General features: G+C 47.6%; 1 protein-coding gene across 1 annotated transcript in view; it reads left to right on the top strand.

The window, feature by feature from the left end:
* LOC138255404 (dedicator of cytokinesis protein 2-like) overlaps positions 1 to 24,213 on the top strand; it is a 1,984,107-nt gene that overhangs the window by 1,484,533 nt on the left and 475,361 nt on the right. Inside the window, exon 30 of the mRNA XM_069205837.1 lies at positions 5,529 to 5,623. Within this exon, the coding sequence (XP_069061938.1) occupies positions 5,529 to 5,623 (95 nt within the window). The remainder of the gene's footprint in view (positions 1 to 5,528; positions 5,624 to 24,213) is intronic.

Genomic DNA, 24,213 nt, shown 5'->3' with positions numbered 1-24,213 from the left:
TTCCGCTGGGCCGGCGGGCGCTCTCCAAAAGAGCGCCCGCCGGCCCAGCGGAAATGCCCCTGCAACGTGGACGCCGGCTCAGAATTGAGCCGGCGTAGTTGCAGGGGTGCGACGGGTGCAGTTGCACCCGTCGCGTATTTCAGTGTCTGCAAAGCAGACACTGAAATACTTTGTGGGGCCCTCTTACGGGGGCCCCTGCAGTGCCCATGGCACCCCCTACCGCGTGTTTCCCGCCATGAACAGGATGGCGGTAGGGGGTGTCTGAATCCCCATGGCGGCGGAGCGCGCTCCGCCGCCATGGAGGATTCAATGGGGCAGCGGTAAACCGGCGGGAGACCGCCGGTTTACCCTTTCTGACCGCGGCTGAACCGCCGCGGTCAGAATGCCCTTGGGAGCACCGCCAGCCTGTTGGCGGTGCTCCCGTGGTCGGTGACCCTGGCGGTCACCGGCCGCCAGGGTCAGAATGACCCCCATAGTTGCCTAGTTTCCCAGGTGCATGCCTGATGTGCTGCTCCATTTCAGGCTTTGTTCTTTGAACTCTGGGACTTGTAGTCTTGTATTATAGGAGAAACAGCAGGACTACAAGTCACAGAATTGAAAAAAAAAAACTGAACTTAAGCAGCACATCACGCATGGACCTGAGAAACTTTGTAGGTTGTCCACAGTTTACTCAAGGCAGCTACTTGTACAGGATCTGACATGATCACCTGTGGACATGAGATAGTCAGCATGCTGCTTCTGGTCCATAGGATAGTCCCATCAGAGAGCATCTAGTGCTTAATTTGTGGTTTCCGGTGTTCGGCACCAGTACTTAATTGTCAACACCGGTACTTGTGAAAGCCAGCCACATGGTGGAGCTGTTTGTCTAATTTTGTGATGATGACAATAATAGTTTAATAATTCCATGTGCATTAAAGTTGACTAAAACCTTCCACCCACAGCATTAAGAATAGCTTTGACGGAAGGCATTAGTCATATTTATTGCATAAAAAGTCTGAATTGTCATTGGTAGTGCTAACGTTGGCAGTGAGTGGTGCAAACTGCAGTGGTCTCCTGACAAGGGCCTTGGCGCTTATTTCATGACAAATTAAGTACTGAGCGCACCCTTCATCTGAAGAAGGTCAGAGATGGTTGCGCCTGTCCTGGCCTCACTCAGCGCACAGGATGGCAGTGGGACTGGAGAGAGAAGCAGGGTCAGCTGTCTAGTCTCTGTACAGGGTGAACTGACCCAGCCACCAATCACAGACCAGGAAGTGCAGAGGCGCGTGAGGAAGACATGGATCGCTGCAAAGAGCTCATGAATATTTAATGTCTCTGCGCTCCCAAGATGGATGCACAGCGCTTTAGTGTTAATTAAATTAACGTGAGGGAAAAGTAAATGAGCGCCCATTACAGTGATTGAAGAGGTAGCTTTTCGTAAAGGTACCGCAGGACAGGAAATTAGTGCTTACAAGCTTCTCAGGCGACAGGCGATTCGTGATTTATGAATGAGTCCCTTGTACGTTTAAGGGAGTGGGAGGGAAAGAACCAGAGGGGGATATTACGCATTCTTAATGTCCCTGCCTTCTTTGTGTGCGTATGCAAATGCCCTTGAAAATAGTGCACACCAGATGGTGACATTCCAGGCCCTGAAGAGCCGTACATGGGGTGGGGCAGTAGGGCTGGGAGAGCCTTCAGAAGGAGTCAGCTCAGCCCAGAGTCGCCCTAATGACAGAGAAGAAAGTGTTGCCTAGGGGACCCCAAGGGGCTCTGGATACCACTGACTCTGGGACGCCGGGGGTGCAGCGCTTCTGTTCGTTAAAAGTGCCAGGGCCTTCGTCAGGAGCTCGCACCACCCACTGCTCCTGGGTGTGGTGCTTGTGACAGAGCCAACACAACTACTAACCCTCAAAGCCCTATAAGTGTGACGATTTATACTATTCCAAGCCCCCAAAGCTACAGGAATGGCTGAAGCAACGGGTATTAGTAATTTCCAACATATATTCAAGTATTAAACAACTTTTGTTTTGCTCGTGTCTAAATTAGACAAACAGCACCACCATGTGGCAGGCTGTCAGAAGTCCCAGTGTTGGCAATTAAGTGCCGATGCCAAGCAGCAGAAACCACTGGCTCAAATTAAGCACTGCTGGGGTGGGAGATGACAATGAGCATTGGAGAAGGAGGGACATGCACATAGACACTTTCTATACACAGGCCCTTTCTGGCTACAGAATCACTACACAAATGCGAACACTTAAAAAAAAATGCACACAAGGTGAGTCGTTTACCTTTGTTCTTTGTTCACCCCAGGCAGATAACTCTTCAGTGCAGATGCCGTCCCGTCTGACGCTTCTGTGGAGAACCTCTTTCTTCTGCACACCCCATAGTTCCTTCTTAGCGGACGTCCTATGTCCCTGCTTCCCAACCGCAATCATTAACTCTCAGTCCTTTAACCTTCCCTTGTACCCTGGACTTTTCATAAAACCTTCCTTCAGCCCTGCTTCTTTCTTGTGGATTATATCCTGCCATGCTCCATCCTACCTTCTTGTTATCGTCTCAGTGCCCATCATGTCTTCATCTTCCTCTCTCTATATGGTAAAGGTATCCCTCTCTTATCACACTCACCCTTGTTCATTCTCCCCTCTCTTTATGGAAAAGGTCTCCCTCTCTTTCCCCACTCTCCCTTCACTTCCTTATCACATGTTCATTCTCCCCTCTCTTTATACTAAAGGTCTCCCTCTCTTACCACACGCACCCTTCTCTTCCTTATCATATGTTCGTCCTCCCCTCTCTATATGGTAAAGGTCTCCCTCTCTCATCACACTCATCCTTCTCTTCTCTTTCTCCATCACATGTTCATCCTACCCTCTCTTTATACTAAAGGTCTCTTCCCTTATCACACTCACCCTTCTCTTCCTTATCACATGTTCATCTTCCCCTCTTTGTATGGTAAAGGTCTCCCTCTCTTATCACACTCTCCCTTCTCTTCCTTATCACATGTTCATTCTACCCTCTCTTTATGGTAAAGGTCTCCCTCTCTGATCACACTCACCCCTCTCTTCTCTCTCCATCACATGTTCATCCTCCCCTCTGTTTATACTAAAGGTCTCTCCCCTTATCACACTCACCATTCCCTTCCTCATTACATGTTCATTCTACCCTCACTTTGTAAAGGTCTCCCTCTCTTATCACACTCACCCTTCTCTTCCTCATTACATGTTCATTTTACCCTCACTTTATTTTAAAGGTCTCCCTCTATCATCACACTCACCCTTCTCTTCCTCATTACATGTTCATTCTACCCTCAATTTATTGTAAAGGTCTCCCTCTCTCATCACACTCACCCTTCTCTTCTCTCCATCCATCACATGTTCATCAGACCCTCTCGTTATACTAAAGGTCTCCTTCCCTTATCACACTCACCCCTTTCTTTTCTCTCCATCACATGTTCATCCTACCCTCTCTTTATACTAAAGGTCTCGCCCCTATCACACTCACTCTTCCCCTCCTCATTACATGTTCATTCTACCCTCACTTTATTGTAAAGGTCTCTCTGTCTTATCCCACTCACCCTTCTCTTCTCTCACTCCATCACATGTTCATCCGACCCTCTCTTAATACTAAAGGTCTCACCCCTTGTAACACTGACCCTTCCATTCCTCATCACATGTTCATTCTACTCTCTCTTTATAGTAAAGGTCTCCCTCTCTTATTACACTCACCCTTCTCTTCCTCATCACAAGTTCTTCTTGCCCTCTCTTTATGGTGAAGGTCTCCCTCTCTTATCATACTCACCCTTCTCCTCTCCCTCCATCACATGGTCTTCTTACCCTCTCTTTATGGTGAAGGCATCCCTCTCTTATAACACTCTCCCTTCTCTTCCTCATCACATGTTCATCCTCCCCTCTCTTTATACTAAAGGTCTCCCACTCTTATCACACTCACCCTTCTCTTCACACTCTCCATCACATGTTTATCATACCCACTCTCTTGTAAAGGTCTCGCTCTCTTATCACACTCACCCTTCTCTTCCTTATCACATGTTCATCCTCCCCTCTCTTAATACTAAAGGTCTCTTCTCTTATCACCCTCGCCCTTCTCTTCCTCATCACATGTTCATTCTACCCTCTCTTTATACTAAAGGTCTCCCTCTCTTACCACACTCACCCTTCTCTTCTCTCTCCATCACATGTTTATCATACCCACTCTCTGGTAAAGGTCTCCCTCTCTTATCGCACTTACCCTTCTCTTCCTCATCACATGTTCATTCTACCCTCTCTCTCTGGTAAAGGTCTCCCTCTCTTATTACACTCACCCCTCTCTTCTCTCTCCATCACATGTTCTTCTTACCCTCTCTTTATGGTGAAGGTCTCCCTCTCTTATCGCTCTCACCCTTCTCTTCTCTCTCCATCACATGTTCATCTTACCCTCTCTTTATGGTATAGATCTCCCTCTCTTGCCACACTCACTCTTTCTTTGCTGGTTTCTCCTGTATACAGTAGGTAGTCCATTGGTCCTGCTGAGTTTCTCCTGTATACTGTACGTAGCCCATAGGTTCTGCTGTGTTTCTCCTGTATGCAGTAGGTAGTCCATTGGTCCTGCTGAGTTTCTCCTGTATACAGTAGGTAGCCCATTGGTCCTGCTGAGTTTCTCCTGTATGCAGTAGGTAGCCCATTGGTTCTGCTGAGTTTCTCCTGTATACAGTAGGTAGCTCATTGGTTCTGCTGAGTTTCTCCTGTATGCAGTAGGTAGCCCATTGGTCCTGCTGAGTTTCTCCTGTATACAGTAGGTAGCTCATTGGTTCTGCTGAGTTTCTCCTGTATGCAGTAGGTAGCCCATTGGTCCTGCTGAGTTTCTCCTGTATACAGTAGGTAGCTCATTGGTCCTGCTGAGTTTCTCCTGTATACAGTAGGCAGCCCATTGGTCCTGCTGAGTTTCTCCTGTATGCAGTAGGTAGCTCATTGGTCCTGCTGAGTTTCTCCTGTATACAGTAGGCAGCCCATTGGTCCTGCTGAGTTTCTCCTGTATGCAGTAGGTAGTCCATTGGTCCTGCTGAGTTTCTCCTGTATACTGTACGTAGCCCATAGGTTCTGCTGAGTTTCTCCTGTATATAGTAGGTAGCCTATTGGTTCTGCTGAGTTTCTCCTGTATACAGTAGGTAGTCCATTGGTTCTGCTGAGTTTCTCCTGTATACTGTACGTAGCCCATAGGTTCTGCTGAGTTTCTCCTGTATATAGTAGGTAGCCTATTGGTTCTGCTGAGTTTCTCCTGTATGCAGTAGGTAGCCCATTGGTTCTGCTGAGTTTCTCCTGTATATAGTAGGTAGCCTATTGGTTCTGCTGAGTTTATCCTGTATACTGTACGTAGCTCATTGGTCCTGCTGAGTTTCTCCTGTATGCAGTAGGTAGCTCATTGGTTCTGCTGAGTTTCTCCTGTATGCAGTAGGTAGCCCATTGGTTCTGCTGAGTTTCTCCAGTTTATTGCAGTAGCCCATTGGCTTTGTTGTTCACCGACTAACTTGCTCATTGGGCGCTTGGTCTCTCTTGCAGGACTTCCTGATGGAGACCTTCATAATGTTCAAGGATCTGATCGGAAAGACCGTCTACCCCTCCGACTGGATGGTGATGAACATGGTCCACAACAGGTGAGTCCATCCTACCTGCCGTCAGACCCACTGTAGTGGCACCCAAGGCGCCAGTGGTTTTCATGGTGTGGCTGGCAGAGTCCAGAGGGCTCATGGAGAAGGGCTGAGGGAGATGTTTGGTTGGGATTTTATCTTTCAGAATGGTTCCTAATTTCACACAGTTATTTCTCACTTGTCTGCTTCTAATTCTTGTCCCAGCTTGTCAATCTTGTGTTTGTCCCTCCCATGGAGCATAGCCTTTTTACCATCTCTTTCGATTGCCTGGTTTCAATGTTTCTATTGCTTGCTTTTCAAGCACTACTTTTTTCTTATTCATTATGCAGTCCGTGTAAGTGCATGTGTTTTCAGCTGTCTCCTCTCCCCTGCGTTTTATGTTGCTGTCTGTTCTTGTGTTTCTTCTCACACCCTTCAATGTTGCCCTCATTCTCATGTCCACGCCAGTTGCTTTTTCCTCCACCTGTGCCCTCCTTCTCTGCCACCCATTGCTTTTCCTGCCCAAGACCCCCACTGCCACCCCAGTGGCTTCTCCCCAGACCGTCAGAGTTACTTCCGCTACCCACACCCTCTATGTGGCTCCCCTCCACCCACACAATCCATGTCTGTCCCTGCCAACAAAAAATATTTATGTGCATTTATCAGATTAGCAAATAAAAAAGAAAGACCAATTGGCTGAAAAATGGCTGCGTCAATATGTAGACACGCATGCGCATGGAGCAGGCTGCCATAGGCTGTTTTCTTATTTAACATGGCTAAAAGCCACCGACAAAGGCAATAGATCTCAAAGACAAGACCTATTGGCTTTGCAAGTGCTTATTTGTTTCCTCTCGGCACTTCATGGGGCGCATGCATGCTCTCGCCCTCTGTCCCATGTAGTGTTCCCCCACCCCCCCCGACATCTTCCCTCCCTCGCCCTTACTGTTGTTCCTCACACACACACAAACTCATCCATAAAAGCACAACAAGAGGAACATTTTTGATGGGTTTATTAAAGAGCACACTTTGTTAGGTTGTTTGTGTTTTGTATCCTGTTTTCTGTTTTCTGCTTTGGTTGTCTCCTCCAGACCTATCGCATGTTCTCCTGTATCTGTTGGAATTTCTCTCTTTCGCTTTTTTTTGCTATTTTGCCTCAGGTGGGTCCCTAGCTCGCCAGACCTTTGGGAAGAGGGTCGAATTTACTGCCCCCAACAGATTGCCATGTATGTCAGTTCATTGGCACAATGATGGCTGTCAGTGTCTAGAGGAAACATTGCAGTGTTTAGTTTCACATTAAAATCACCTATATACTGTGACATCCGAATTTATATCTTTAATTTATAATAACGGTGAATAAAAAAAAAATCTTGCATCCAGTTGGCATAGTTCGTGTTTCATAGATCTTTAATGGAATGTGGCAGTGATCTGTCCATCTGTGCGTTTCACTAACATCTGTAAAGACGTTTGAAATCAACCCAAAAATATACTAACATTTTCATTGATAAATATTGCATTTTGTAACCATTATCTTTAGAAACACAGATTGCAGCTTGCGAGTCTAGCTAAACCTTCCGACTAGTGTAACACGGTTCTGGGAGTCCTACACCCAGGAGTAAAGCTGGGTGGGAGATCACTGCTCCCCCGTGACCCCTGACCTCTCGACAAACAGAACCCCTACACCTAGAGACGAAAGGACTTTGCCCCAGGCATGCTGCAGGGAAATGTTGGTTGTACATACAGAGAGACTGCCTGTGCCCAAGACTGTCTTCAACATGTACCAGCCCTGTTGGCGGCATCCAAGGAGTCGGGTTTACAGGAGGTCTGCAGCCATGCCCCCTGGCAGTGCCATGGCCCTTGGCAGTGCCATGCAATGCACGGAAGGGTCTGCTCACATTCTGGCTCGCTTTCGTTCTTTTCAGTCTCAGCCTCAGTTGAATCAGACATTTACAAAGAAGGAGGGGAGTACCCTATCACCTCAGCCTGCTTAGGGTACTATCAAAAGCATATACAAAAAATTAGCAGGCAGGGACAAATCTATTCATTAATTAAACTAACCAATAAACTCACTTTTGGTTAGTAGGGTCAATTACTTTCCCATATATATATATATATATATCAGTTGAATCAGACAGCAGCTGTAATTCCCCTTCTCCCCCGCCACCCCCCCCACCCACCCCCGCCTCCTAAGCGCCTTGAGACCCTCAAGAATAAGTAGTGCGCTTTAAAAATTCCTGATTGATTGATTGATTAAAACACATGGAACATTAAATCAGTCAGTTTCCTGCATATTGGCAGAGACTGCGAGTGAGTGATATCTGATCTACCTCACCCCTACAAGCCCTGCAGGTTGTGATATGTGACCATAAAACACGCATTGAACAGCAGGAGCCCACAGTTACCAGCAGAGCGGCCATTGCTAAGATGGCGCCCTGGGCGGAGAGACATTTGGCACCTGATGGTGGTGAGAGATGAGAGGGGGCTGCTGTTGGCATCACCTTACAGCACACAGCTCCGTGCGCCCCTCAGCATACCGGCGCCCTGGGCCTGCGCCCAGCTCGCACGTGCTAAAGGCAGGCGCCGCTTGTCGCGTACCTGAAGTCAGGGCAGCTTCAAAGGTGCAACCCTTGAAACTGGTGCTGCTGGGACGGAGATGCCTAGATCTGCAAAAGTTACCTGCGCTCTGCACACACCTCCCATTTGCCCCCACCCCCTCCCCGTCCAGCCCTGCCAAGTCTCCCAGGCCCATGCGTGATGTGCTGCTCCAGTCCAGGTTTTTCCTTTGAATTTTGGGAATTGCAGGCTTGTTTATTTCATTATAAAACAAGACTACAAGTCCCAGAATTCAAAGGAAAAAAACTGGACTAGAGCAGCACATCACTCATGGACCTGGGAGACTTGGCAGCCCAGCACGGGCTGTGGGGGCCTTTGTTACGCCACTGGGAGTTCCAGAGACGAGAGGGAGAGACTCAAGGGTTCCTTTTACTAAACTATGCTCTACACAGGAGGACGCCAGGTGAAGGCGTGTGGACAGCATAGCTCTGGCCTCTGACTCCCCGCTAGCGGCCACCTTTACCCACCAGGGCATTGCACATGCAAGAGGGGTACACACTCATGCTACTCGCGCTCTGACGTCATGCATGACAAGCAGTCATGACCTGCAAGGCTGACCCAGCCACGGCTCCTCCGCTATGACGGAGGTGCGTCACCCCCCATCAGCAGCAGCCTCTGCAAATCCTTTAACCACAAAAGGATAATAAACTAAGTTCGTTATCCTTTTGTTGTCAAAGGGGCGGGGCCATGGGGATGACGGGGACGAGGGGAGTGCACTGTGCGCTCCCCTCAGTGCGCATGTATGTCTCGGGTCGGCCAAACACACATGCGCACTGGGCTCTCTCCAGCCCGGCACTGTGTTGCAGAGCTGGAGAGAGCAGGCACAAGCTCCCAGTCTGCCTGGGAGTGCCCTGGCTGGGCGCTCCCAGCCAATCCTGACGCTGCTCTGAGCACCATCAGGATTGGCCGAAGGGCAGGCTGGGAGCCTGTGCCTGCAGTGACAAGGGAAACAGGGGCGGCGGGCGGCGGAACAGGTACATTTTTATTTTCTATTTTTTAAAATTTATTAAATGTTTTTGTTACCCTCCCCTCCTCTGCGCGCTGCTGCGCCCCTTTAGAGCGCAGCGAGCCACAACTGGGCTGACCGCCCCCCTAAGTTTCAGAAGATCCTGTTAGAAAAGTAACATACATACCAACATGCTGATTCAGGTAGGAGACTCATGATTTTTTAAGAAAAAATGTCTTGATTTTAGCTGTCGCCCTCCTGTAATTGCCTCTGCTTCAATAAAAGTCAACGTAGAAAATACATTCCCAGGATTATATTTCCACAATCTCCCACTGCCCTGTTCTAAACTGTTGGTATGTATGAAATAGCTAAATGCACAATAAACAGAGGAGCCCTGTGTACAAGCCTTTTGAGCACTTCTCTATGGTAAACCAGCAATTTCAGCTTAGAATCATAAATACTGGGGTCTCTGACATCATACCTTGGGTCACAAGCTGTTGATCAGGGGTTGCAGCTGGGACCTCTGGTGACCCCTAAATCACCACCCCCTCCCACCATTAACAAGACATAGAGGGCCTGACTCTGAGTTTGGCAGATGGGTTACTCCATCACAACGGTGACGTATATCCTGCTCGACAAAATATAAATCCCATAGGATATAACTTACAATGTTGTTCAATTTGTCACTTGTTCTTTCAGACGTTGCTACCAAAATGCGGTTGTCCTCGGTAAAGTGCCTTGCTGTTGTTTGCAGCTTTCTCTGAGCTATATCAAACAACTGGAAAGATGATGGCCGGGCGGGTACAGCACCGTGTTCCCCTGTGCCCACCTGAGTTGCTTGTCCACTGTCTTATGGCAGTAAAATGTGTTCTCCCTCTGAAGTGAGGAACGACAGTAGGGTCATCCCAACTCGCTACTCCTCCTCGCTGTCTGGCCGTCCACTGCTCCGCCTTTTCAGGCTTCTCCCCTAAAACCCACCCACCGGTGCACACCACCCCGAACACCATTTTGGGAGCATTGGTGTGGCAGCGGTTTTATCCCAAAATATCAAAGTCAAGCCTTCTGACCCGCACAAATCGCTGGACAACATCGCTGGACAACCATGTCATCGAGTTAAGCAGGCTTAGCGATGGGTAGCTTTAGTCTTACCGCCCCAAGTGAACTAACCTTAACGACAAGCAGTCGATATATCTGCAGATCCATATTTAAAACTCAATATTATGGCAGAACACCTGGCCAGCAAGCGACTGTCCCCATGCAGGCTGTTGAGACCGTGACTCCAGGATGCACAACGTTCACACGAGAAAGCATACAAGTTGCCCTTAACCTGATTGGTGCAAAATGTTTGTCCCATGTTTGTGATTGGCAGTGGTCTGGTATCCACTTACCACAAACTTAGGACATAAGTTGGAGATATGCTTCATCAACTGGAAACGCTTCATTGAGTTAGTCATGCAATCTGTCGTCACTTCCGGGACCAGAACTGTGTGTTTCACGTCTTCTCAAGCTGTGCCCGTGGCCCCGCTGTTGTCTCTATGGAAGACGGAGCCTGAAGTTGAACTGCTCCTAGTGCCTTGAAGGCCTGCAGAATCCCTCACTGGAGGTTGTGATGGGAAGCATCTAGAAACAAAAGTTAGTACTGAAATAAAATGAATTAATATAATGAAATTCATTCTTATGTTATGCTTTAAACACCACCAGGTGGTTTCTTGGGGAGTCCGTGTTAGTTTATTTGTAGGAGAAAGTGGATTATTCATTTGGGTGGTTGAGAGAACTCACCAAGTAATAATATCACAATTCTGTATCAGGTCCAGTTAGACTTCTTTGGTTTAAACCCTATCTCAGTCCTGGGTATCTGTGGCACAGAACAGCCAAGCTTAACTCAAAGAAAAACAAGTGTAAACGTTTTATCAGAACCAAAAAAATCAATAAATAAAAAACTCAACATACTAAAAACCCCACTCAAATTTATTAAAATAGCATATATTGTTATATTTTAATAGACACCAAAAAGACAAAAATCTAATCAAGAAAATCAGTTATGATGTTTCAAACGTTTGCAAAAGTCACTGTAATTCACTCAGAATGTTTGATAAACCACTCCTTTTCACTTCTAGCAGTAGTCTATGATCCTCAAATGCGAGGGTCCAGGCCAAAGTCAAAGTTTGAGGCTGACCGCACTGGAGCGACAGTCAGATGCAGGGGTCAAGATGGGTCGGGCAAACCTTCCCCTTCGCACTTAAAAACTTTTCTGATTCTTTTTCTCATCAACGGGCTCCTCGGCAGGTCCCTATGCAGCTTGGATCTGGTGTTGGGCTAATGTTCTTGAACAGAGTTTGAGGCTGTCCACAAACTAGCAAAACTTTGCAGCGGTGCAATATGTCAGCAGACCAGTGTGGCTTTGACGACAAAGGGGCGCAGAGTGGCGATAATATGTGAGCCTCTGGTTCTTCTGCAAAAAAACATTATCTTTGAGCTCTAGGGTCAAACTCAGCAGTTTGTTAAGGTGAAAGAGTACCTTCTAGCACCAGACAAGGGTCTAAGAGCTTGGACTCACCTCTTGGGGACTAGGACTCAATCGCGGCTGCACCAGCATAGTCCAGGGCAAGTCAGGCTTAACAAGAGGTGAACCAGCTAGCCTTTGGAGTCCACTAACTGGCCCTTGGCACACGTGGGAGCTGGTCCAGACAAGGGGTGTCTCTCCATGACTTTAGCAGCAGGAGCAGTCCTCTCTTTCTGTAATCCTCTCTTGGTTTAGTAGGTGCAGCCTTTCTTCGGAAAGCCTTTCTTTTTGAAGTCGCAGGTTCAGCAGGTGCAGTCCTCCTTCTGTTCTTTCTGAGTCCAGTACATTTCTGATGCTTGTACCCAGGGGTGCCTCTTTTATGCCAATTTTGAGGTTGTGGTTTGGGAGGACACCCCCAGCCAATGAGGGTCAAATTCCCACTGGCAATCTAACCCACTCTTACATCACTTCCTGGGAGATTGGCACTAAACATCCTCCCACGGTGCCCCTCTCTGCCCAAAATCCAAGATGTCATATGCTATCAGATACCATATTTGGTGGTCCCAAATGAAAGTTAGCACTTAGCGCGTTGGCCAGTGTAACCCCATGTTAGCCAAAGGGACTGCCGGTCTTGCTAAACTGAAAAGGACAAATATGAGTTTTCGCTACCAGGACATATAAACATAAAAGAAACATGTCCTTTTTTAATATTCTGAACCCTGTTGTATGGGCTTTTAAGGCCTACCTGAGGGAGGACTTACAAATATTAAAAATGAAGGGTTCCAATTGGCAAAAGGGTTATTTTGCCTTGTTGAGTTGGTAGTTGAAAAGCTGACTGACTAGGCTACAGTGACAGACTAAAGTCATGTTTTCACCTTGTGACTAAGGTGGTGCCACAATATGTGCTGATGTCCACTGGTGAAATTTAACTTACAAGCTCTGGGTACACCTTGTACCACATACCAGGGATTTAGAGATGAGTTAAATGTGACAAATGGGTATTAGCCAACTACAAACATACTTTGAAGGGTGAGAGCACATGCGCAGCAGGGCCTAGTGCACTTCAGAGTAAAAAAAACAGCAACGTCAGTTCAAACATTTGCGGGTGTGCATGTAAAGAGAGGAATTTCCTTACAGTTAGCACTTATTCTTACGCACGACAAGCATTGTACGATCAGTTTGTCCTACGCTTGTGACGAGAAGGCTATCTTATGCTTGGTCCGAGCAGACTGTCTTACTATTGACACAAAAAGGTTATTTTAGGCTTGGTGTGAGCAGGCTATCTTACGCTTGTGAGAAGCAGGCTATTTTCAGCTTGATGCGAGCAGACTATTTTACTCTTAGTGCGAGCACACTCTATTATGCTTGACGCAAACTGGCTATCTTACGCTTGGTGCGAGCAGGCTATCTTACGCTTGGTGCGAGCAGACTATCTTATGCTTGGTGCGAGCAGGCTATCTTACGCTTGGTGCAAGGAGGCTATCTTATGCCTGTGAGAAGCTTGGCGCAAGCAGACTATCTTACGCTTGATGCAAGCAAGCTATTGTAAGGTTGGTGTGAGCAGGCTATCTTACGCTTGTAAAAAGCAGGCTATCTTTAGCTTAGTGCCATGGGATTATTTTACACCCGCTGCAAGCAGACTATTTTACGTGTGACGCTAACAGGCTATTTTACACTTGTGAGAAGCAGGCTATCTTTAGCTTAGTAAAACAAAAGGATGATGGACGGAGTGCTGAACAATGCAAACACTTACCCCCAGTCACAGATCTGGGTTTAATCCATCGTTCTTTTGCTCACCATGCCACCCCATGGGGAACAGGGTCAAGACTGATTTGCATATGGCTGGGTCCAAACTGGAATGGCATGGGCAGCAAAAAAACGATGGATTTAGGCCCAGATCACTGTACTGGGGGTGAATGTTTGACAATGTTCAGCATTCCGTCCATCACTTGTTGTTTTTGCTTTGTCGCCCTAAGTGGGAAGGGTATTCCAAGACGTGGGTCCCGTGCTTCCCATGCCACTGGATTCAAGCTAGCCTGGCTGATGAGGGGTGAAACCCCGAAACCGGCCCCAGGATGCTTGTTTCCAGTCCAGGGAAGACCTGGCCTAGCAGTTCGGGCTGGACTGTTCCCATGGGGAACAGGGTCAAGACTGATTTGCATATGGCTGGCTCCAAACTGGAATGACATGGGCAGCAAAAAAACGATGGATTTAGGCCCAGATCACTGTACTGGGGGTGAATGTTTGACAATGTTCAGCATTCCGTCCATCACTTGTTGTTTTTGCTTTGTTGCACTAAGTGGGAAGGGTATACCCAGACGTGGGTCCTGTGCTTCCCATGCCACTGGATTTAAGCTAACCTGGCTGATGAGGGGTGAAACCCCGAAACAGGTCCCAGGATGCTTGTTTCCAGTCCAGGGAAGACCTGGCCTAGCAGTTCGGGCTGGACTGTTCCCATGGGGAACAGGGTCAAGACTGATTTGCATATGGCTGGGTCCAAACTGGAATGGCATGGGCAGCAAAAAAACAATGGATTTAGGCCCAGATCACTGAACTGGGGGTGAATGTTTGATAGGGTTCAGCATTCCGTCCATCACTTGTTGTTTTTGCTTTGTCACCCTAAGTGGGAAGGGTATGCCCAGACGTGGGTCCCGTGCTTCACATGCCACTGGATTCAAGCTAGCCTGGCTGATGAGGGGTAAAACCCCGAAACCAGTCCCAGGATGCTTGTTTCCAGTCCAGGGAAGACCTGGCCTAGCAGTTCGGGCTGGACTGTTCCCATGAGGAACAGGGTCAAGACTGATTTGCATATGGCTGGGTCCAAACTGGAATGGCATGGGCAGCAAAAAAACATTGGATGTAGGCCCAGATCACTGTACTGGGGGTGAATGTTTGACAATGTTCAGCATTCCGTCCATCACTTGTTGTTTTTGCTTTGTCGCCCTAAGTGGGAAGGGTATGCCCAGACGTGGGTCACGTGCTTCCCATGCCATTGGATTCAAGCTAGCCTGGCTGATGAACCCCAAAACCGGTCCCAGGATGCTTGTTTCCAGTCCAGGGAAGACCTGGCCTAGCAGTTCGGGCTGGACTATTCCCATGGGGAACAGGGTCAAGACTGATTTGCATATGGCTGGGTCCAAACTGGAATGGCATGGGCAGCAAAAAAACGATGGATTTAGGCCCAGATCACTGTACTGGGGGTGAATGTTTGACAATGTTCAGCATTCTGTCCATCACTTGTTGTTTTTGCTTTGTGACGTGGGTCCCGTGCTTCCCATGCCACTGGATTCAAGCTAGCCTGGCTGATGAGGGGTGAAACCCCGAAACCGGTCCCAGGATGCTTGTTTCCAGTCCAGGGAAGACCTGGCCTAGCAGTTCGGGCTGGACTGTTCCTATGGGGAACAGGGTCAAGACTGATTTGCATATGGCTGGGTCCAAACTGGAATGGCATGGGCAGCAAAAAAACGATGGATTTAGGCCCAGATCACTGTACTGGGGGTGAATGTTTGACAGTGTTCAGCATTCCGTCCATCACTTGTTGTTTTTGCTTTATCTTTAGCTTAGTGCCAGCGGATTATTTTACGCCTGATGTGAGCAGATTATCTTATGTGAGAAGCAGGCTATCTCACGCTTGGTGCGAACAGGCTATTTTACGCTTGTTGCAAGCAGGCTATCTTACGCATGGTCCAGCAGACTATATTACGCTTGGTGCGAGCAGGCTATCTTGCGCATGGTCCAGCAGACTATCTTACACTTGGTGCAAGCAGGCTATTGGTGCAAGCAGGCTATCTTAACCTTGGTACAAACAGGCTATCTTACGCTTGGTGCAAGCAGGCTATCTTATGCATGGTCCGGCAGACTATATTACGCTTGGTGCGAGCAGGCTATCTTACGCATGGCCCAGCAGACTATCTTAAGCTTGGTGCAAGCAGGCTATTGGTGCAAGCAGGCTATCTTAACCTTGGTGCAAGCAGGCTATCTTACGCTTGGTGTTAAAAGACTGTCTCACGCTTCGCACAAGCAGGCTATCTTGCGCTTGGTGCAATCAGACTATCTGACGCATGGTCAGTGCAGGCTATCTTACGCTTGGTGTTAACAGACTGTCTCTCGCCTCACATGAGCAGGCTATCTTACGCTTGGTGGAAGCAGACTTTGTTGTGCTTGATGCGAGCAGGCTATCTTACGCTTGTGAGAAGCGGGTTATCTATAGCTTGTTGTGAGCAGACTATCTTATGCATGGTCTGAGCAGGCTATCTTATGCTTGTGAGAAGCAGGTTATCTATAGCTTGTTGTGAGCAGACTATCTTACGCATGGTGTTAACAGACTGTCTCTCGCTTCACACGAGCAGGTTATCTTTAAGACAGACTGTCTCTCGCTTCACGCGAGCAGGCTATCTATAGCTTGGTGTGAGCAGACTGTCTTACGTTTGGTGTTAACAGACTGTCTCTCGCTTCACACGAGCAGGCTATCTATAGCTTGGTGTGAGCAGACTGTCTTATGTTTGGTGTTAACAGACTGTCTCTCACTTCACGTGAGCAGCCTATCTATAGCTTGGTGTGAGCAGACTGTCTTACGCATGGTGTTAACAGACTGTCTCTCCCTTTACGTGAGCAGGCTATCTATAGCTTGGTGTGAGCAGACTGTCTTACTTTTGGTGTTAACAGACTGTCTCCCACTTCACATGAGCAGGCTATCTATAGCTTGGTGTGAGCAGACTGTCTTACGCCTAGTGTTAACAGACTGACTCTCGCTTCACATGAACAGACTATCTATAGCTTGGTGTGAGCAGACTGTCAAACGCATGATGTTAACAACTGGCTCACGCTTCACATGAGCAGGCTATCTATAGCTGAGTGTGAGCAGACTGTCTTAAATATGGTCTGAGTAGGCTATCATATGCTTGTTGTGAGCAGACTGTCTTACGCATGGTGTTAACAGACTGTCTCTCGCTTCACAAGAGCATGCTATCTAAAGCTTGCTGTGAGCAGACTGTCTTACACTTGGTGTTAACAGACTGTCTCTCGCTTCACGTGAGCAGGCTATCTATAGCTTGTTGTGAGCAGAGTGTCTTACGCTTGGTGTTAACAGACTGTCTCACGCTTCACATGAGCAGGCTATCTATAGCTGAGTGTGAGCAGACTGTCTCACGCTTGGTGTCAATAGACTGTCTCAGGCCTGACGCAAGCAGGCTATCTATAGCTTGTTGTGAGCAGACTGTCTTACGCTTGGTGTTAACAGACTGTCTCACGCGTGACGCAAGCAGACTATCTTACGCATGATCTGAGCAGGCTATCTTACGCATGGTCTGAGCAAGTTATCTCAAGCTTGACGCAAGCAGGCTTGTGATGAGAAGGTCACAAAGGGTCCTTCTTTGAGAATTAAATTCAATCAGCTGGAGGCTGGTGAAGGCAGAAGAGGTTGGAAAGGTTTTAAAATGTGATTCCCTGCATTGTGTGCGGTCTTTCGGTCTCATTAAATCCATGCCACATGATGTGAGAGTGTCCTGTGCGCTGCTGTGTAAGAGAGCCCCCCCACCTCAAATGGATTCTCTTGTGTTGTGTAATTGGGAGGCGGTAGCAGAACCTCGGGTTGAACTTACAGCTGTAAATGTGTGGTCTGTATATTCTGTCATTTATTTTTTCCTGTCAATCATACTGAAAAGTGTGACTAGGAATGTAATCTTTTTTATTCCTTTTTTAAGTATTTTCTTTATTTTGGTTTAGGTTTTCTTTCTTCTTTATGCATGTGTCTGTGTGTCTGTATCGGTGTGTGTGTGAGTGTGTGTGTCTGTGTGTTTGTGTGTGTTCCTGTGTGCATGTGTGTGTGCATGTGTGTGTCCGTGTGTCTGTGCGTGTGTGTGTCTGTGTGTGTGTCTGTGTGTCTGTGTGTGTGTGTGTCTGTGTGTGTGTCTGTGTGTCTGTGTGTGTCTGTGTGTGTGTATGTGTGTGTGTGTCTATGTGTGTGTGTGTCTCTGTGTGTGTCTGTGTGCATGTGTGTGTCTGTTGGTGTGTGTGTGTCTGTGTGCATGTGTCTGTGTGTCTGTGTGCGTCTGTGTCTATGTGCGTGCGTGTCTGTGTGTGTGTGTCTGTGTGTCTGTGTCTGTGTGTGTGTGTCTCTGTGTGTGTCTGTGTTTGTGTGTCTGTGTCTGTGTGCGTGTGTGTGTCTGTGTGCATGTGAGTGTGTGTGTGTGTGTGTGAGTGTGTCTGTGTGAGTGTGCATGTATGTGTGTGTCTATGTGTCTGTGTGTGTGTGTGTGTGTATGTGTGTGCATGTGTGTGTCTGTGTGTATGTCTGTGTGTGTCTGTGTGCATGTGCGTGTGTGTGTGTGCGTGTATGTGTGTCTGTGTGTGCATGTGAGTGCCTGGGTGTGTATGTGTGTCTGTGTGCATGTGTGTGTGTGTCTGGGTGTGCGTGTGTGTGTTTATGTGTGTGTCTGTGGTGTGTGTCTGTGTGTGCGTGTGTGTGTTTATGTTTGTGTCTGTGGTGTGTGTCTGTGTGTGCTTGTGTATGAGTGTCTGTGCGTGTGTGTCTGTGTGCATGTGTGTGTCTGTGTGTGTGTCTGTGTGTGTGTGCTTGTGTATGTGTGTCTGTGAGTGTGTGTCTGTGTGTGCGTGTGTGTGTCTGTGTCTGTGTGTGTATATGTGTATGTGTGTCTGTGTCTGTGTCTGTGTGTCTGGGTGTGCGTGTGTGTGTTTATGTGTGTGTCTGTGTGTGCTTGTGTATGTGTGTCTGTGTGTGTGTGTCTGTGTGCATGTGTGTGTCTGTGTGCAGGTGTGTGTCTGTGTGTGTGTGCTTGTGTATGTGTGTCTGTGCATGTGTGTCTGTGTGTATCTGTGTGTGTGTGTGTGTGTGTGTGTCCGTCTGTCTGTGTGTGTGTGTGTCTGTGTGTGTGTCTTTGTCTGTGTGTTTGTGTTTGTGTGTGTCTGTGTGCGTGTCTGTCTGTGTTTGTGTGTGTGTGTGTACCTGTGTGTGTGTGTGTGTGTCTGTGTCCGTGTGTGTCTGTCTGTGTCTGTGTGCATGTGTGTCTTTGTGTGTCTGTGTGTGTGTGTGTCTGTGTCCGTGTGTGTGTGCCTGTCCGTGTGTGTCTGTATGTCTGTGTGTGTGTCTGTCCGTGTGTGTGCTCAGTGTGGGTGGGCGGGGCCATGATGCACAAGAGCTGAAGCCTTGAGTTGACCATGATGCCTCTCCCCTCCTCCAGGTATGGTAATACATATTGAATGCTGCTCTCAACAAACCTGCACATGAGGCACGTGTTCTGCTGTGTATCTGCTTGTGCTCTAGCTGCAAAGAAACGTGCTCAACTGTGTCCAGAACTCAAGGGGTTAAATCCGCATTTTAAGATAAAATCACAATAAGTGCCCTTGTGAGTGGAGCTCATCTGTTTCCTACTGTAAAGTGTTCCTAGAGTGGAGTCAGTGGAGCATCAGTGCTTTCTCAAGTAAATTACCTTCTCCAGTGGTAATAACCCCTTTGTATTGTGGTAATAAATGAGGATGGTAAAAGGTCCTTTTCCCTATCTGTGGTGAGCGGATGCGAGACTCAGGTCAATTCTGCCACTTCTGCGCCCACCTCCTGCAGATTGGAAAGGGGAGAATGCAGGAGAGATGCCCTGGAAGACCAGGATCCCTCATTCTGGGCTTGGAAAAAGGGGGGGCATAAAAGAGAGATGCCCTGCAAGCCCAGAATCCCTCATTCTGGGCTTTGGAAAAAGGGGGGGAGAATGCAGGAGAGGTGCCCTGCAAGACCAGAATCCCTCATTCTGGGCTTGGAAAAAGGGGGGGGGGAGGATGCAGGAGAGGTGCCCTGCATTCCTCATTCTGGGCTTGGAAAAAGGGGCAGGATGCAGGAGAGATGCCCTGGAAGACCAGAATCCCTCATTCTGGGCTTGGAAAAAGGGGGGGCATAAAGGAGAGATGCCCTGCAAGCCCAGAATCCCTCATTCTGGGCTTTGGAAAAAGGGGGGGAGAATGCAGGAGAGGTGCCCTGCAAGACCAGAATCCCTCATTCTGGGCTTGGAAAAAGGGGGGGGAGGATGCAGGAGAGGTGCCCTGCATTCCTCATTCTGGGCTTGGAAAAAGGGGCAGGATGCAGGAGAGATGCCCTGGAAGACCAGAATCCCTCATTCTGTGAATGGAAAAAGGGGAAGAATGCAGGAGAGATGCCCTGCAAGACCAGGATCCCTCATTCTGGGCTTGGAAAAAGGGGGGAATGCAGGAGAGATGCCCTGCAAGACCAGAATCCCTCATTCTGGGCTTGGAAAAAGGGGCAGGATGCAGGAGAGATGCCCTGGAAGACCAGAATCCCTCATTCTGGGCTTGGAAAAAGGGGGGGGGATGCAGGAGAGATGCATTGCAAGGCCAGAATCACTCATTCTGTGAATGGAAAAAGGGGAAGAATGCAGGACAGATGCCCTGCAAGACCAGAATCCCTCAATCTGGGCTTGGAAAAAAGGGGAGAATGCAGGAGAGATGCCCTGCAAGACCAGAAGCCCTCATTCTGGGCTTGGAAAAAGGGGGAGAATGCCCTGCAAGACCAGAATCCCTCATTCTGGGCTTTGAAAAAGGGGGGAAATGTAGGAGAGATGCCTCGCAAGACCAGGATCCCTCATTCTAGGCTTGGAAAAAGAGGGAGAATGCCCTGCAAGACCAGAATCCCTCATTCTGGGCTTTGAAAAAGCGTGGAAATGCAGGAGAGATGCCTTGCAAGACCAGGATCCCTCATTCTGGGCTTGGAAAAAGGGGCGAAAATGCAGGAGAGATGCCCTGCAAGACCATAATCCCTCATTCTGGGCTTTGAAAAAGGGGGGAATGCAGGAGAGATGCCCTGCAAGACCATAATCCCTCATTCTGGGCTTTGAAAAAGGGGGGAAATGCAGGAGAGATGCCCTGCAAGACCAGAATCCCTCATTCTGGGCTTGGAAAAAGGGGGAGAATGCCCTGCAAGACCATAATCCCTCATTCTAAGCTTTGAAAAAGGGGGGAAATGCAGGAGAGATGCCCTGCAAGACCAGAATCCCTCATTCTGGGCTTGGAAAAAGGGGGAGAATGCCCTGCAAGACCAGAATCCCTCATTCTGGGCTTTGAAAAAGGGGGGAAATGCAGGAGAGATGCCTTGCAAGACCAGGATCCCTCATTCTGGGCTTGGAAAAAGGGGGGAAAATGCAGGAGAGATGCCCTGCAAGACCAGAATCCCTCATTCTGGGCTTGGAAAAAGGGGGAGAATGCCCTGCAAGACCAGAATCCCTCATTCTGGGCTTTGAAAAAGGGGGGGGATGCAAGAGAGATGCCCTGCAAGTCCAGAATTCCTCATTCTGGCCTTTGTAGAATGCAAAGAAGGAGGACTTGTCAGGAGGTAGCTAGGATATTTAACTTATTAATTAGATGTACAGAGCAATTCTATGGTTGCAAATGGCCCGATGAAAATGTTTTCTGCAATGTACCAAAGGCAAAATATGACTCGATAACTTGTTACCAAATCGCATTTTGCTTTTGCGATTTGGAGTTAAGGAGGGGCGTGTTTAGGGCATTCCTTCCTAATACCGAATCTCACTGGTTTGTATGAATGTTTGGCGACCGGAACGCGGTCGCAAAACATTCATAGTTTACCAACTCCTTAGAGGAGGTGCTAATCCATTTGCAAACCGGAAGGGGTCCCCAAAGGGACCCCTTACCCTTCGTGAATGCCTGCAAAAATGCTTTTCTAACGGCAGGAGGTGGTTTCACGGACCACTGTCTACTCAAAAAATTAAACTGAAATGTGTCTTTTTTCTTTCATTTTTCTTTTTAAAACACATCCAATTTTCCTTTAAGGAAAACGGGCTCCATTTAAAAAAGAAAAGTTGCTTTATTTAGAAGCAAACCTGGAGATAGTGGTCTGCTGTCTCCAGCAGGCCACCACACGTTGGTCTGCTGTCCCTAGCAGGCCACCATCCATGTGTTCTTTTAGCGGTTCCAAATGGCTCACAAATTGCAGCCAACCTCATGAATATTAGTGAGGTGGGTCGATTGCAAGCCCATTAGGAATCTCTAAATGTGTAAAGGACACATTACTACATCAATGTTTGCGATTTCTTAATAGGTAAACGCAAAGATTCGCTGTTAGGAATTTGCAAAATGGAACCTATGTACACGTGGCCCTTCATGGTTAAAAACTTCAGTTATTTAAAATGTCCAACCCTGGACAGTGACAGCCTCTTCAAAGGAACTTCCCCAGCAGGGAAGCTTGAGAGTGGCAGTTCCCTACCAGGCTTTAGAAAACTCTGTATTACACCAGTGTAGTTCATGGCATTTGGGGGATTTTGCATTACGCTTGTTACGCACAGCTCCTGAAATTCCATCATTACACCATTTCATGCAATTACACACCATTCATGGTAAAAACTTGCCAGTAACGCACCATTTGTGATTAAAAACATTGCATGGATGAACAGGCGCATCTGGTCGCAAGCATTATTGTACACAGTGTTGTAGGCTTTTTGCACTTTTTTAGCACAGTATATATTCTCACGTCAAAAACTGATGTAAGGACACATTTCACAATAAAACAGCTATATATGATTAATTTTGTGTCATTTTGCTGAGATTTCAGGCAATTACACACATACAAATTACACAAATTTCCCACAGTCCTCCTTGCCTACCAGGAGGGCACTTCGGGCAGGCGCTGCGCACAGACCTCCCTGCTGCCGAAGTTGCTTTGAATTGCACTCTGAAGTGCTGCACAATCTATTTACCCTAATCCAGGGAGTATAAGAGTAAATCCATTGCTCAGCCTCTCACAGCGCTTCAAAAAGCAATTGTGCTTTTTTTGTTTATTTTTCTGCTCGAGTAGAGGTGCATCAAGTGCAATTCCACTCTGCGGGCGGAAAAAGAAATGGTAAAAAATCCATATTTCAGTTCTACGTGGGAATTTCAACTCTCCTTAGTCAGGTGGAGCAAAATTACTGTTTGGAATTGCGTTACGCATACTCCAGCACCAGGGGGCATATTTACAAAGAACTGGCGTAAGGCAGCACCGCAAGTTTTTTTGTTGTGCTGCCCTACGCCAATGCGAAAGGACAGGAATGCGACACATTTACGAGATACAGTGCATTCCTGTCCTTTTCAGCCAGCATCGGCGCACAATTTGGAGCCTCGCACCAATGCAGGCAGCTTGCACCATGGAGGCTTTTTCCTCCAAGAAGAAATAAAGATATTTCTCATCGTTACACCTCCACTGCGGAGGCGTAGGTTCTGATACATTCCCAGGTTTATAGATCCCTGTAAATCTGGGAATGCGTCAAAACCCATGGATGTTGCATGGGAAAATCCGCTGCAATGCTCATGGAATGCCCTCTGACGCAGTGTAAGGCAACGCATCGACTTGCGCTGCGTTGCCTTACACCATATCAACAAGGCCATGAAAAGCCACGTAAAGTGGCTTTGTGTGACCTCCTAGATACAGGTCTGCACACTGCGCTGCTGGTGTGTCATAAAAAGTGACGCAACGGCGGTGCACGTTGTCGATATGCCCCCTGGTTTTCCCGAGTGCAGGAACACTAGACCAAATTTTACCGGACATTAATTCTGGCTGGTAAAACCGAATGAGGCTTTGGCCACAACAGCAGACAATTTTTCCCCCTCCTCAACACCACAACATTTTTCCTCTAGCAAAGGGGGAGCATTACAGCAGAAGTAATCAATTAATCAATCAATCAAACATTTATAGAGAGCGAAAAATCACTTGTGTGGATCTCTAGGCGCTGACAGGTAATCTATCTCCGCCATTCCTTGCCTGCCTAACACCCTCCCTCCACCCCTGCCCCAAACAGAAAAGGTGGTCAGTGTTGGCGTTCAGCTGTTTGGAACAGGGAGAAACGTCAGGAATACTGCACGGTAACTGAGTGTCCCCAGTTATTCCCCACTTGAGGAGTTTAATTGTAAATAGCAGAATTCCACACAGACGTACCAGCCAGTAAGTGTAATTTAGCTTCTTTGAATCTCCATATGGAATTCCGCCCAACTTGTAATAAATATGTGAATCTGTGTTCATTAGTACAGATAGTTGAAGGGGCATATGTTATTGGGCCACCTATATTTTCACTGGCACGGCATACATATGTATACAATATCGCCAGTGATCTAAATCTTAGCATCTCAACTGTCTATTTTTTTTTTTTTTTTTTAAAGAAATATATTGTAGCTCAGAATGAGCTCAATTGTTACCCATTCTGTGCTAGAAGAGTGACAGAGGGCCAGGTTTAAATTTCAGCTGATGGGTTACTCTGTCACAATAGATATCCCATCCGCCCAAACATTAATTCTACAGGAAAGAATGAGATTTATATTTCGGAGGACGGGATATCCATCACCGTTGTGACGGAGTGACCCTTCCGCCAAAGTCTAAATCAGGCCGAAAGCCTTTTGCCTTTTCGCACAAAGACATCAGAGCAGGACAGCCCATAAAATATGGTGAAACAGGCTGATACTCTGTTAACTTACCCTCAGCATTTCTGGCACATTTGAAAGATGAAAACATATTTTGGGGAATAACCAACTGAATGATTGTTTCGGCTTGTT

Source organism: Pleurodeles waltl, chromosome 1_1, assembly GCF_031143425.1.
Source record: "Pleurodeles waltl isolate 20211129_DDA chromosome 1_1, aPleWal1.hap1.20221129, whole genome shotgun sequence".
NCBI classification, from domain to species: Eukaryota; Metazoa; Chordata; class Amphibia; order Caudata; family Salamandridae; genus Pleurodeles; species Pleurodeles waltl.
Note: the sequence above shows the minus strand (reverse complement) of the source record. Positions and strands in the feature narration are given on the sequence as shown.